Source organism: Xenopus laevis, chromosome 8L (assembly GCF_017654675.1).
Source record: "Xenopus laevis strain J_2021 chromosome 8L, Xenopus_laevis_v10.1, whole genome shotgun sequence".
NCBI classification, from domain to species: Eukaryota; Metazoa; Chordata; class Amphibia; order Anura; family Pipidae; genus Xenopus; species Xenopus laevis.
The window spans coordinates 103,780,273-103,796,553 of record NC_054385.1 but is presented as its reverse complement, the minus strand read 5'-3'; the positions used below and the strand labels follow the sequence as shown (position 1 = coordinate 103,796,553).

The following is a 16,281-nucleotide window of genomic DNA, read 5'->3' as shown; positions in this document are numbered from 1 at the left end:
AGATGTATAACATAGTGGCAGGGTATGGTTGCAGAAGGCCAGTTAAAGCTGTAGCTCTGTGCCATGATGCTGTTTTGCATGCAACTGAACACATACACCATATTTTTTCCTTGCGTTCCTGTATATATTTATCTTTATGCACACACAGGGTAGTCTTAAAGCCTTGAGTCATTTTATGTTTCTAAAATAGGAAGAAAATGCCGATATCACAAGACTAAATATCATTGTTACAGTTTGTAAGGTGCACGAGATGCTATGGGGCAGTATTTGTAAAAAAATAAATAAAAATAAAAATATTATGAATATGTAAATAAGTGTAGCATAGCATTAGGTATGTTGCTTCTGTTGGTTTGTGAGATTTTACAGAAAAGATGGGGGGCCCAATTTTAATTTTAGCCGTCATGGTTTTGTCCTGTGAACAAGCTTTGATTAATTACTCTTTGAAACCCTTCTTACTCTTGAATACATCTATTGGATTTGCTTAGGATTCCGTAATTGTTAACCAGATGGTATGGGTTTGACTCTCAGTGGTGAAAGTTAGTGGGTAACCTTGGGAATGTCACATAATTGCCATCTGCTTTAGGTGTAGTCGTCCATTGTACCTAAGAAATGCCAGGTATACTAAGTTAAAGGGGTAGAATCAACAGATAAAAAGTGTTTGTATGCAATCATTTACATGGTTTTGCATTGTGACAATATACACAACAGCATGGATGTGTACATTTATATATTGATAAAAAGTACAAATTTTTCAGGTTATTGGGTACACAAATAACACCAGGTCATGTGTACAAAGCAATATGTGGTTAGATGCACAGATGGATATAACATGTGTTTGCAGGGGATATAATCTTGGCAAACTCATTGGCTTCCTCCAGAAGAAGCCATCACACAGTATTTTCAATACTAGGAAAGAGAGGTGTCGTAAGTCTTTGTAAGCAATAAAGACCCAAACAAGTCAGGAGCCCTCAAATCATTTCAAAGCATTTTGCCTAGTTTATAAATCAAGATAAAAGAATAGTGTGATTATTATCCACGAAGAGCTGTCAAGAGTGTGGATATGTGAGCATTCACTGTCTCTTGTGTTAATACTTACAAAGGAGTATTCAACAATTGAAGTGTTTGAGGAAGAGGAGTAGATATTGAGTTTAAGGCAGGAGCTGAGTCTTCTTCAGTAAGTAATTTTCTTTTCTCTTCTTGTTCCCTTTCCATGTCAGGTAGAACAGTGTGAAGACACTTAATCTTTTTGGCATATTCCATTTTCAAAAGGAATCTTTACTAACTCCACTTCACTGTTGTCATTTTGCATTCGTGATGCAGTGGGTCTTACATTTTCCTAACTGCCTATATTTTAGAACCATGGAACCTGAATTTACAGACATAAGGTTCATTTAATTGAAGGTTGTAGCAAGGGATGGTCACCTTCTTATAGTTTTGGTCGTGCCCATTTCAAGGCATAGGTTTGTGACTGGTTGAATAAACTATAACCACTGTGAACCTCGGTTTAACTCCTCAACATGTTCATGTTTTGCATCTTACACATTTGCCATGTCCAATTCACCCTGGCCAGTTTACTGAGGTTGTTGTTAGTATCACTACTGAAAATAAGGATAGTTCTGATGCTACAGTCGACTGCATCATTATTGTGGTTTAAAACCACCCACATCTGCACCTCTCTCCTCTGCTGCTACTTAATTATGAAATTATTTCCCCCTAAAAAATTAAACTCAAAGCCTAAAACCTGCACAGCACCTCAATTAAACTTCACCTCCCTAACCATTGTAAATGGCAGAATGTAAGTAACCCTCCTACTAGTAAGTCTTCTGTGGAGTAGGGTCCTATTTCATCCTGTCTTTTACAACACCTTGTAACTATGCATATTTAATTTACTGTGCTTTTTTGTTCCCCCTGTTTGTAGTATTAATATACTATAAAATGTACAGCTCTTTATTTAGAACACTATACATGAATATTTTGTGTAAAAACTGGATTCAAACAGGTGCTTGAAATTCTTCTTATTTGCAGGTTCCATGTTTGAGTGAATTCAGTTCACAGTGGCACTCGTCGGTTTAGAATAAAGTCCTGATATAATGCAGCTCCTTTTGACACTCCGTTGTAGACCTGTGTCAATAGATGCACCTGCATAGATACAAGTAATGCAGTGCTTTATAATCCTACTAATAATCTGCAAATCCTAGAGAAGAGTGCATGTGGGCAAAAGGTCTAAAGTAAAGGTGGCCATAGACGTAACAATTACGATTTTTCTTGAAAAACATCTTTCCAAGAAAGATCATTTGTTTCATTACACACGTGTAGAGCTGAATCTACAGATATACAGGTAAGAAGCAATAGAATTCTACCTGTATCTGACGATTCAGCACTAACAATGGCCGTTGTTTGGGTGCCTTCAAAGCCGGCCGATATCTAAGTCTTCTGCAGATATTGGTCGGCTCTCTTCCCACCATACACGAACTGATTATCGTACAAAAATTTGTGCGTCTATGGCCACCTTAAGATGTGTAATAATGCAAACTTGTAAATGTACAGCTCTAGCAGGAATGTATTTTTACTGCACTATATTCTAGAGCTTGGCATTCATGCCACATACTGTCAGACTTGTAAATGTTGAACTGGTCTTTCAGGTGGATTTCTCCCCAGCACTTATGGCACGGACAGTATTAGAGAGGTTCCTTGAAGATCATGATGGTCAACCACGTGAGTCATTTTCATCATGCAACTCTATGATATTTATCACTTTGCCTTTGTACTTTGTTGTCTTTGTAATCCTACAATTTGTGGCGTATGGCCTTACCTACACTATGAGAGGAATTCTTATAACTGTCTACTGCAAATTAAAGAAGTTTATGAATATTGTAAAGCAGATATCTGTATAGTGATTGATTTATACTTTGTTTGTTAAGGAGATATACCCTTAAAGTCCATCGTGTGTTAAACCAATGGCTAAGCCTATAAATGGCCTTTCACTTTGCTGTTACCTGAGGGCTTATGGGTAATGGAGTTATTCAATTAATTAGGAATGCAGTATAAGCAGACTGAACCAGCTGGGGGAAGAACACTCCACTACTTTACTCATCTGTATTACTATTCCATTTTATATGGCCACACAATGTTCCTAATGAATTTAAAAACCCTCCAGTCTTCCAGTGCCAGTGTGCAGAGCAGTCCAATAATATGGTAGGCTGTTGTAAATACTAATTGTGAGAAGAGCTCAAGAAAGTCTAAACTTCAGTACAGCTCCAAAAAGTTTACATAACCATATGGTCATGAAACTCCTTGATAACTTCCAGAGGGTACATTATTCCCTATATATTTCACAACCGGGGTAGATTGCTTTATATTCAGGTATATTGCTTGTATAAAAGGTTGTGCTCTATTGTTTGGGTATACATTGCAAAATTTTTTAAAACCATATACACTCACATTTGAAATGTGAGAGTTCTACAACCAGATTGAAAACATTTTACATAAAATTTATTTTTGTGTATTCTTTATCTAGCTTTGCATGTGTTTGTGCATTTAAAAGTATGTTATCCTAGTTATAGTGGGACTAATTTAATAATTCTGGGGAATTTCCCTAAATGCTGTAACTCATATTAACCATTCAGCAATGTTTTTATTGTTCTAAGTTGCGATTGATTGGTTACTATCGGTTACTGCTGCAAATTAGCCCAAAGTTCACGAGACCCACTATCTATCTATCTATCTATCTATCTATCTATCTATCTATCTATCTATCTATCTATCTATCTACAGTATCTATCTATCTACAGTATCTATCTACAGTATCTATCTATCTACAGTATCTATCTACAGTATCTATCTATCTACAGTATCTACAGTATCTATCTATCTACAGTATCTACAGTATCTATCTATCTACAGTATCTACAGTATCTATCTATCTACAGTATCTACAGTATCTACAGTATCTATCTATCTACAGTATCTATCTATCTACAGTATCTACAGTATCTATCTACAGTATCTACAGTATCTATCTATCTACAGTATCTACAGTATCTATCTATCTACAGTATCTATCTATCTACAGTATCTATCTACAGTATCTATCTATCTACAGTATCTATCTATCTACAGTATCTATCTATCTACAGTATCTACAGTATCTATCTATCTACAGTATCTACAGTATCTATCTATCTACAGTATCTACAGTATCTATCTATCTACAGTATCTATCTACAGTATCTACAGTATCTACAGTATCTATCTACAGTATCTACAGTATCTATCTATCTACAGTATCTACAGTATCTATCTATCTACAGTATCTACAGTATCTATCTACAGTATCTACAGTATCTATCTATCTACAGTATCTACAGTATCTATCTACAGTATCTACAGTATCTATCTACAGTATCTACAGTATCTATCTATCTACAGTATCTACAGTATCTATCTATCTACAGTATCTACAGTATCTATCTATCTACAGTATCTACAGTATCTATCTATCTACAGTATCTACAGTATCTATCTATCTACAGTATCTACAGTATCTACAGTATCTATCTATCTACAGTATCTACAGTATCTATCTATCTACAGTATCTACAGTATCTACAGTATCTATCTACACAGGTATAAGATTCTTTTCAGAGGCTTTTCATGCCTTAATGACTACAACCAAAAATAGTAAACATAAAAACACGGTTGTATTTTTTTCTAGCCTAGTTCTAGCCTACACTCAATTTTCATCCGATTCATTAAGAATTCTGTTGGTTCATTAAACATTTTACAAAGGGACGACTACGTTTTACCTGCAACTTACTAGCTGCTTTCAAAGTAAAACTCCCAAACTTGGCTGCCCTTTTATTAGACCCTTTGTAAAACGTATAATGAAGCAACAGAATTCTTAATGAATCGTAGCCAGGGTTAATTGTGTAACCAGGACATGGGGATGGACATCAGATCTCCCATTCTGGTGCACAAACAAGATTTTGAGATGAGACAAGGCTTGTCTTAATAACAGTGTCCACAAAATGGCTCCTGCCTGCTTGCTATAATTATTAATTCCCAGACTGAAGAAAATAAGACTCAATTTATATAGCGTAATTAAAGTTAATTTTGCTTGACTAATGTGATAAAATAGGATTCTGAATAATTTTTTTGGGTGACGGGTCCCTTTTAATACTTAAGGCACGGTGATCAAAATTGCATAAAGATCCCTTATTCAGAAAACCCAAGTATTCTGGATAACAGATGAAATCAAACCCTGGATACCATAAGTAAAGTGACAGCATTTACAAGTCTTTGATTTAAACATGTTTTATTTCTTTTTACTTTTCATTTACTCTTTGACATACAGAGACCTCCAACAGGAACAAGCAATCGGTATAATCTAGATTTTTTTTTTAAGTAAAGCCCTATAATATACGTGTGTCCATGCCTATATTTTCTGTGTATGTTCTTTTCCCCAGATCACTTTTTTTTTCCTCAGTCCATTCATCACAAGGGCCAGACCTACATTTATACATGGAAGTATCCGCCATGTAACCAGAAATAAAATATATTTATCATTAAATGCTTTTGTTCTGCTTGTGAGTTCTCGGCTGGTGTCGTTATTTTGTCCTTCCGCCCTGGAATTTTTCTGCCGCACAGCTATGTCGGTGCTGGGGAGAGGTAGGAGGAAATACTCTGCTGCTACTAATAATAATAAAAAAATAAAATGAGAGGAGATGAAAAGAGCAGCGCTGCAGGAGGAGGTTCAAACTTAAATTAATTTGCTACTGAAAAAATACATTTTGTTATTTTCTCCGTGTCAACTGCATGATTAAAACTGGCTGTTAAGTGAGCTCAGGGGATCTTCTCGTAAAAGATTTATGAGTAATGTTCAGTGCAATATTCAAAGTGAGCCATGAATATCAGGGTAATTGCTCTCTCTGCTGCTTCTTTTACTAGGCACGAGTTTGTCAACTACGCCATAAATATTTGCCTAGTCTGGTGAAAAAAAGACAGTTCTATCGCCTGCATTTTTTATTACCTGGTGTTATGTTTACCTTTGGAGTCCCGCCTTTAGGCACATAGGTAATCTAACAATAAAGAAAAGAGACAGCCAACGATTCTGCGTGGATTTCATCTATTCGGCTTTTTCTTTTCTTTTTAGTGCCGTTACACCGTGCTGCTTTTAAGGAACCGTTGTAGGCTTCAGCGTGGAAAGTTAAAGCCTGCCATTCAGTGCATTAGTTAACAACTGCAAATGCAAGTGTTGGTTTTAACTACAACTCCCAGAATGCCTGGCAGTGGAACTAAAAAGGTTGAGATGCACAAACCTGAGCATGCAAATGCTGCTTTGGGGTTTAAAGACAGTTCAATGTTTTTATTTCCATAGTGTTAAGATTAAATAATAATAAAAAAACATTTTCTATGTTCTGCATTTCCTTTATCACCATAGAGTAGTCTCAAATTTAAAGGGTTATATGGAGAAGAATAGATTCCTGTGCATTTCTGGGCGTTTTCATCGTTGAAGGGTTAAGGTGGGTTATGAATAAAGAGAGTAAATAGAGATAACGGCCAGAGGCCTCTTCTTGTAATCGCCGGTGCTGCGGCCATGACCCGGTGTTTCGTTGGGAAGTTATGTACATCTATATCTCTTTGCGTTCTCCACTTTTGACACGGCTCCTTGTAAAGATGTGGGAATATAACATTTTATGCCCAGCATGCTGTAATGCGCCGACGCTTTGTGAGCAAATCACATGATGTCAGAACAGCATGGCTTTCGATTTAATCAAGAAAGAGATTAAAGTGAATGTGTCTCCGCTCCCTCCCTCCCTCTCCACAAGTCTGCCGCAGCATAGCCATTTGTCAACGTCAGTCGGTCTGATTGCTTTGGACCTACTGTTATCCGACTGCCATCAGCCAGCACAAGGGCAAAGCAGGCAGATTAGCCCGTATAAGATCCAGTAAAGCAAAATTCATTGAGTGGGGTAATTGCAAAGTTAATAGACTGACCATATATATTTTATGGCTATTACTCTATTCGTATACACTCCTTGATTCAGTTGTCCTTTACTGCCACCGTGTATACGTGCATGTATGTTATACGTGTGTATATATCATTTTACATTTACTTTCATTCGTTCGGTTATTAATAAGCGTATATATAATTTTTCATTACCCCTCGTTCGCCCAGTTATTGTATTGTTGATACTGTGCGCTCTTTTTATTGGATCTCCTTTTTTCAGAATAATATTTACAGAATAAGGCAGTTTTGTTGTTCACACTCCCCCACCGGCACCATAAATTTGCCTAATAATATTGATTTCCTTTTACGCTGGAAAATATTTGTAATGTTAGAACTGTAAATACAGCTTTTTCTATTTTTTTTTCTTGCAGCACTCGCCTGTATAGTGTTAAATAAGCGCCCTGTTACACATAGGGGATCCTGTATAATATCTCTGAATAGTCTGTCACTGACGGATTCCTTTGAGGTGCACCCTTTCCTACTGACCTTATTCCTGCCTTAGCGATAAATGGGGGGCTTTGTTTGTAGTGCCTGGGCTGCACGAGTCCTTGTACACCCTGTGTCACACTAGCATTCCTCCCACATTCCTCAGCATCTCAATAATTTCAATTCCAACGGTAGCAAAGCTTCCTAATAATAATTAAACACAATACAATTAAAATGATGAATGCCTTTTCTTCCAGTGCTTGCTCAGCAATATGTAGACAGTATCTGTCCCAATTATATGGCTTATAAAACCACAAGTGGCAGAAGGAGCCGTGTTGAAGAGACTTGGGGTTGTGTGCCTGGTCTGTGTATGTGCCTCCCTGGAGAGGTGTATTACCTGCACATGATTGATTTGACGGGTGCTCCTTTTTATGCAGTTTGGGCTATTTTGTGTGACTGGTGTTTTAGCTTATTATGGTTATAGCTATTTTAATACCTCACTGTCAGAGTGAAATATTTTATGCAAAGAGTAAAATACTTTTATATAATATTATACATATTTATCATATGCTGCATGTTTATATATTTATATGGCCTGTTTGTGTATGCAAATCAATGTCACCAGAGCTTTTATATGTATATATGTGCACATATAAACAATGTATATAAATCTGTATATTTGTTTGGGCACAAACATTTGCAACCAGTACAAATCTCCATCTGATATCATTGGTGGTGCTTATGGTTATTCCAATAGCATACCCCTTCCTGCAAGAAGAATAATCATGACAAGTAGAGGCTTTTCCCTCGTATCGTAGATGGATTGGGCTCTGGAATATTTTATTGTGCTGTTAGATTGTAAGCTTTTTTGAGCAGGGCCCTCTGATCCTATTTTTATTCTGCCACCATTATTTGTTAAATTATTATTAGACCCCCTTTTGTTATAAATGCTCTGGTTTTATATACCTAAATGATGATGATTTGCGCAAATATTAAAAAAACTTTCCTCTTTGATTTATGATTTGTAATTAATGCTTTATTATTGTTACTTATGTCTCCACGTATTTACACTTTATATTTCTGCTGAGCTGTAAGGAAATAACATAGGTAACCTAGATAATATAGTCCTGCTTTTTATAAAGTATCAATTTGTGATCATTTGGGTAAACACTCTTATTATTCCAAGTCTACCTTTCTATAAGTAAATGCAGTATTTGAGCAGCATTGCAGGGTTTGCACACTTCTTTTGAGTTTTTTTTTACCCAGTAAAACACAATCTATTGTTATCTCCTTAACATCCCTATAGCAAGATCAGAATACCCACAGGACATTGTGTCCATTGATACCAGGTCACAGTACCACCTGGAGGGCTCAGATAATGGAGAACTACCTTCTCCCTCTGTTTTTAGGGAATATAAAAGATATTAAGTGTTTGCTGCTGGTTATGACATATAATAATTGTGTCTATAAAAATAATCAATACATAGACTTAAATGCAGTAATAGTCAAGTTTTTTTTGTTGTTGCTATTTTAATCCTTGTAGTACAACAGTTTAAAACAATAGGATTTTTTTTAAGAAGCATCATGGTTAGGTGCCACATCACCTCATGTCTTCTCTAGCTTTTGAAACTAACTTCACCCAGTCATCTCACCAATACTGCTATATTTCTCTTTTTGTCATTTAACGGCAGGGTAGGTCGGAGTGGAAATCTTGTTACTCCACTAGGATGTGCAGTGAAACAGTTCTCTGTATGCTAAATGCCTCCTTATTTTATTTTTTTGAATAATGCGCACGGAGCAGTTCATTAGCTTTCGAGGACAAAAAAGACACATGATGGTGCACTGAACAGTTTCTAATATGACAAGTAACCCTTATTTCTCAGCTCCCGATCAGGCTTGGCTGAGGATGAAGTGTAGTGGGCATGCCCAGGCCAACATTTTATTTTTCTTACTATATGGGTTACTGTTTATTGTGAGAAATGTGCAGATACAGGCTCACTGTAATCCTCCTCTCTGTCTTAAAAATATAGTATATGTACAACAGTATATGTACAATTTTTTTCTGTGCATTTTATATTTGTATACCCAAATGCAATGTCAAACAATAGTAAGTGTTGCCATTTAATTCTCTTCAGGTTTGATATAGTCCACACCTGCTCATCCCTTTCAATGAAGTCCGTTATTTAGAACACCCCTTGCTCGAGGTCCTGAATGCTGATGGGCTGATGCCTATTGAATCCCTCAACAAGTTGGGGTCCTTTAAAAAGCCTGTGGCCTCACAGTGGTTCTGCCCTGCCAGTATATATATATATATATATATATATAGTATATGTGTGTAAAATAAAAAATGTAGGTTTTACATTTTTTTTTAATCTATTTTGGGGACAATTTGTTTTTTTGGTCAGTATGATGTCCTGTACATTCCCAGTTCATTTATAGCAACATTTCTGTCCTTTGTTGTTCTGCCTTAAAGTATTAGGTGCTTAGAGGGTCTTAAATCCCCTGTAGAGTGTTGGTAAAAACAAATTCAATAGAGACTTTTGCCCAAGACCATATTTTAGTGAAAGTGAAAGATGCCATTCCTTCTATATCCCATTGCCCTTTGAGGCAGATACTGCCATTGCTGTGACGCCTACATAGTTTCTGGGGACATTCCTTAAATCTTCACTAATCTAATCAAGGCCCTATACATACTTTCCTGTGACATGATTCAGTATTGACTAGTAAATAGTGCCGCATTCTCTTCAATTGATTATTTCAGTAACTGATTACTGGTGTTTACCAAAAGTAAAAGAAAAAAAAAAAACTCTGGCCATTAATAGAAATATTAATGCTTTTAGATGAAAGTTTCTCCTATACTGAACCCGATTATTTATTTGCATATCGATGCATATTCGATCTTATACAATATAGAAGTAAAATGGTTCCTGTAAGTGTAAGTCTGCTATGAGCTATAGTCCCCATTGTAGACTTATTATAAAAGCAGATAGTTTACTTGTAATAATCATTAAAAACATTTCATCCAATTTTCTCTTAAACAGATATATATTTATGAAATATGTATATATATATATATATATATATATATATATATATATATATATATATATATATATATATATATAATTTTATTATTTTTTTTTGATTTATGTGAAGGCCTTTTCCAGCAGGGAATTCGTAAAAGGCCGCAGAGCTTGTTGCTTGCTATAACATGCTGCCATCATGTTTAGCCACTCTCCGTGGATAGCCCCTTTGCCAGGTGAGCAGGAGCAGGTGGAAGCGGATTAGTTATGCCAGAATACCTTCCCTCCCCCTTCCCGTGTCTGTCGCCTCCTGGAGCAGCACAAGGGAAAAATATCAGCACTTTTTATTTTTAGTGGGAAGATAAATTTAAAAGGAGTAAATTGGAAAATCAAATGAGGGCTGTGGAAGCCGGGGAGATTTGCAGAGCTGTCTCCCGGCGTTTGAATGAGCCATTCATCATCTCTTAGAAGTAGTCAATTCCTCTAGTATCTGTAAATGTTTTCAGATATTAGCCAATTTATATGCTCTGAGATTCATCATGGAAAATCAGCTTTACCGATGCGCATTATCTCCATCGGAGATGAAGTTTGATGTATGGGCATCTTTGGAACTCAATGAGATGTGCGTTCAGAGAGAGGGGGAAAAAATAAAGGGGAGGAATATATAAAAAAAAAAGCTGCGTTTTTTAATTAATAAACAAATTTGCTCAGGAGCTCATCAGTGTCAGAAACAATAAGGACTGTCGTTCATTATTGTTTATTGCGTTACACCCTCTACAAATGTTGCCTTCTAATGAGATTTTGTTTCCCTTTTCCCTCCTCTTTTAATTTGGTTAATGGCATTCTTGGATGAGAAGAATGCAGATATATCTCAAGCGAAAAATAAAACTGAATACACTGGAAAGGCATGTTTCTAGTACGTGAGCGGGATTACACCTTGTTTTTTGCGCAGGGCTACCGAAGCCACTTACTGAACTAGATAGGGATCATCTAGATTGAAACTGTCCATTAATAATATTAAAAACAAAAAAAGTACCATTTCTTGTCACATTCTATTTCTTCATGTTTCCTTGCACTCTTTTGATTTTAACTGGGACGTTTAATCAGACGTGCTTCTGCACATTCACATGCATCCATCTTGCCTCTTCTGATGCTAGTGAACCAACAGTTACTGCCACCCTGGAACTGGTGGTAACTCGGGTGTCCACAAAGCGGGCTGTTTTAATAGGTACACAAGACTTTGTCCTGGTGAATTGGATGTAAATGCAGTTTTGATCTTTTGATACATCTCCCACCCTGAAAATGCCAAATGCAACTTGCACCCGATTTGTATCAAAACTCAATTTCAGTTGCTTTGCCACATGGGAAAAATAATTATAGGTTAAAATGCACTCCGATATTGCACTTTACAAACTACATTTCTGTACACTGACCGAGATATAAAGTTAAAGGACAAGGAAAGCACTATTGACCCTGGGGATGGTTCCCATACATTAGGAATCCTCAATGACTAGACTCCACTGACTAGTGCTCTGTTAAGTATAAAAAAAAAACCTGCACTGGCCTTGGAAAGTGTGAATTGCATCTTACCTTGTGTTCTACACCATCCCTCTGTCAGATTTTAGATTTTATATATTGAACTTATTGAGCCAGCCTAAAAGTTCAGCATCTCTATAGTAGTAATGCTCTAGGCCTTCAAATTTGTCACAGGACTTTCCCATCTTGGATTTTGTTAGGAGTGTCTGTGACACGCACATGCTCAGTGTGCTTTGAGCTGCTGTTGAGCAGTGAAGCGTAAGGGTCGTCACTAGTGATGTGTGGGTCGGGTAAAATTCGACTTGGACCCACCCTCCTACAACCTGCATCCGGGTTCCTATTATAGACCGTGCTGCTCGTTTTTTTTGTGACGTCATCGGTTAGGCGGCACGGATCTATAAAGCCGGAAGTCTGCATTTGAAGGTGACCCGTGAAAAGGAGTGTGCTATTCAACACAAATCGTCAAACAGAATATGAGGTTGGCCTGTCATGTAAGCTGATGCTACAGGGCTGATTCTGATGCTATTTGTGCTAGTTTCTGTGCAGCAATGTACCCATAAGTATTTACTAATCAGCCTCAGCCTTATATTGTGACATTTATAATATATAAATGTAGTATCTTGTGCATTGGTCTCTAAGCTCAGTAAGTGACAGCAGCACGGAGTATGTGCAATGAATCAGCAGAAAAGAAAATGGGGTGCTAAAGGGTCATATTTGTAGACCCATATCTTTACTTCTTAAGGGCAGTGATTGTCTTGGGCTGGTAAAAAAAATCCTAAAACATAATGTAAAACATTTCTACCCTACTTTTTTAACTAAGCTTTCATTTTCCTTTGTCTGCTAAAAACATTTAAACATGAAATAGACCCAATAGGATTGTTTTGTCACCAATATGGATTCCTGCAGCTTAGTTACCATCAAGTACAAGCTACTGTTTTATTATTACAGAACAAAAAGAACATGAACGGGTTTTCGGACTAGTCTATTAATCTAATTTAGTAAATGTTTTAATAATTTGGTCATTGGGGTATTTTTCACTGGAAACCTGTGATAGTACTACTGTAGTATCAAGTCTTCATAGACTGCTGTAAGTTAGGTTGCTCCTGTATAGATTAAAGAGCAGCAGTGCTCCATAAAGAGTTGGCCATTATTTAGTGTTCCAGTAGCTTAGGAAATACAGAAATTTCAATAAAGCAAATGACTAGTTATAAGAGTGGTTCTTAAAATGTTGCCTCACTAAGTAGGGTGTCCAGGTGTAGTGGTGTCTGTCCTCAAGGCCAGTTTATTCTCTTTGCTATCTCTTTAACCATATCAAGGTGACCATTTTTTTCTTATATTTGTAATCTTCTTATGAGTTAAGGGGACCCTACCAAGTGCTAGACTGCATTGTGTTTTTTTAACATAAAATAGCGTTAAAACTCCTGAATTATGGTTATTACTCTTTATCGTCTCCTTTCTGGCAAAGTAATTGGCTGATTGGAACATTGTACATTTTGTAATATACAAAATATTTTAAGGCTTACACTTATAAGCATGTGTCATTAAAGGATCGGACATGCCACATTTAAATCAAATGGCCTGTAAAATACACATGCTGCAAGGCTGATTAGTTATTCAGATGTGCACTGTTTTGCTCAAAAAGGAACATTAAAACACAATATTATATTTTTCTGATGAGGCACATGTTCTGATTTAAAAGATGTCATATAGAGAATAATGTACCCTCTATTGTAAATTTGAAGGATACAGGTACAGAAGCCGTTATCCGGAAACCCATTATCCAGAAAGCTCCAAATTATGGAAAGGCTATCTCCCATAGACTCCATGTTAATCAAATAATTCCGATTGAATTTCTTTTTCTCTGTAATAATAAAACTGTACCTAGTACTTGATCCCAACTAAGATATAATTAATCCTTATTAGAGGAAACACCATCCTATTGGGTTTATTTAATATTTAAATAAATGTTTGGTAGACTTTAAGAGATACTGACACCAGAAATGATCTATCATAATATTGGCTTTGGATACTACTTATAATTTTGCCATAAAGTATTTGCCCAATGCTTTTACTTTACCTGTCTGATGCCCCGTGTTCCTGTATGAGGGGGCTGCCATATTTGTGCAGCAGGAGTCGGTTAGCATTAGAAACTTTAACTGACAGGCTGAGATTGGTCAGGTTTAGGAACTTCAGCTAACAATTACTTACAAAAACAAACCTCTCAGCAATCAGTATGCCTTATAGGTAACTTTTAATGTACATTCATATTTTAAAAAGTAGTTTTTTAGTGTCAGTATCACGTTAATGTATAGAGACCCAAATTACAGAAAGATCCCTAATCCAGAAATCCTCAGATACCGAGCACCTTATATAATACGTCCCATACCTGTGTTGAGGATTTATGTGACCACATAAAGGCACAAGGGTACAGACCAAGTGTTTTTATACCAGTCATGGAACTCCGAGATTACTTCTAATATCCTCCTATTTTACAACAGGGAGTACTTTTTATTTGCAATAATATACAGATTTGAGTCAAGTGACACATTACATCACTAAGCACGAACTATAACTGATGACATCACTAAGCTGTATTTATAAGGAACTCATTTACAGGATATTCATAGATGCATTCTACAACATGTAGCTGAACTAATGTTAATAAATCAAGCTTGGGCTTTTAATAGAAGCTAACACTATTGTCCCTTTAACTGTATAGACGCACAAATTATTTTTTTTTTAAACAGCACTTTGTGTAAAGAAACACCCGTTTAAATGGGTGATTAGTTGAAAGGAAAAGATGGCAACCACATGGTAGATATACCTGAATTCAAACACCTATCAATTCCATATGCATCAGGACACGCCCCTTTGTCACCAATGTAAGAGAATGTTTTCCGATGGGTGTCAAAGTGCCCCATTTGCTATCATGCAAAAGATGGGTAGTGATTCATATCTGTGCAACCTCTAGCAGGCATCAGAGCTGATTAATGCAATTTGTAATCATCCCTGCAGCATGAGGATTTTATAGGTGCAATTTCCAAGTTATTAAGGTGCCATTTCCACACTGGGCTATGTTTTATAGCCATCAAATTGAAAAAAAAGTATGTGTGTTTGTTTGAGAAATTCCAGCTGAAGTGAAGGAAAATCTAAATTGACATTAAAATCCTGGCATTGTTATCTAGGTATTATAGGGAAATCTCCCAACTACAGGAAGGTTACTTTAAGCAAATAATTTACATTTTTTAAAAGATTACTTTCCTTTTTGTGTGTAATAATAAAACAGTAGCTTGTATGTGATGCTAACTAAGCTACATGAATCCACAGTGGTGGTAAAACAACCCATTGCGTTTATTTGACATTTACATTATTTTTAGCTGATTTACGCTATAATGGTGCAAATAATAGAAGGGCCCTCTTCATTCTATTGCATACCTTGCCCTACCTCCCCTCAAATATTTTAGATCTTGCCTCCAAAAAACCAATCTATAGGAATGCACTGTGATTTAGACTTACTTAGACTGTAAGCTCTTCAGGACAGTGACCTCCTTCCTACTGTGCCTCATACCACATGGCAATTAAAGTGGACCTCTCACCCAGACACAAAAATCTGTTTAATAAAAGTCCTTTTCAAATTAAACATGAAACCCAATTTCAACTTTTTATTAAAGCATTCATAGCTGTTGTAAGCTCATTTAAAAATTTCAGCTGTCAATCAAATATTGTCTGCCCCTCCTCTATGCCAATGGCATAGAGGCGGGGCAGACAATTACTTTCACTTACCATTCAGCACTTCCTAGATGTCACTGCTCTCCACATATTCCCCCGTTCTCTTCACCATTTAATTGTGTAGCCAGGGCATAGAAATGGACGTCGGTCCCCCATTCTGGTGCACAAACAAGATTCTGAGATGATGCAAGGCTTGTCTTAATAACAGTGTTCACAAAATAGCTGCTACCTGCTTGCCATAATTATGAATTCCCAGATTGAGGGAAACGAGATTCATATAATTAATATAGTGTCATTAAAGTTCATTTTGCTTGATTAATGTGATAAAATGGGATTTTGGATAATTTTTTTTGGGTGACCGGTCCCTTTAATCACTGTATATTTATACTTTTTTTGTATTTATTATAATAATTGTCCACTATGTGTCTACTTTTTTCTATTGTAAGGTTGTACAGCACTGTGTATCCGTGCAGCACTTTATAAATAGTTACTCATACATACGTTAATCATGGTCTCAGGACATGATACAGAATTCACTTGTTCTAGTGTCTCCATAAT

General features: G+C 36.4%; 1 protein-coding gene across 6 annotated transcripts in view; it reads left to right on the top strand.

The window, feature by feature from the left end:
- The window catches only part of cdin1.L (CDAN1 interacting nuclease 1 L homeolog), a 193,357-nt gene that overhangs the window by 54,395 nt on the left and 122,681 nt on the right, over positions 1–16,281 (top strand). For all 6 annotated transcript variants that reach the window (XM_041572189.1, XM_018229266.2, XM_018229268.2 and 3 more), the window contains 1 exon segment: positions 2,643–2,715. In XM_041572189.1, the coding sequence (XP_041428123.1) occupies positions 2,643–2,715 (73 nt within the window).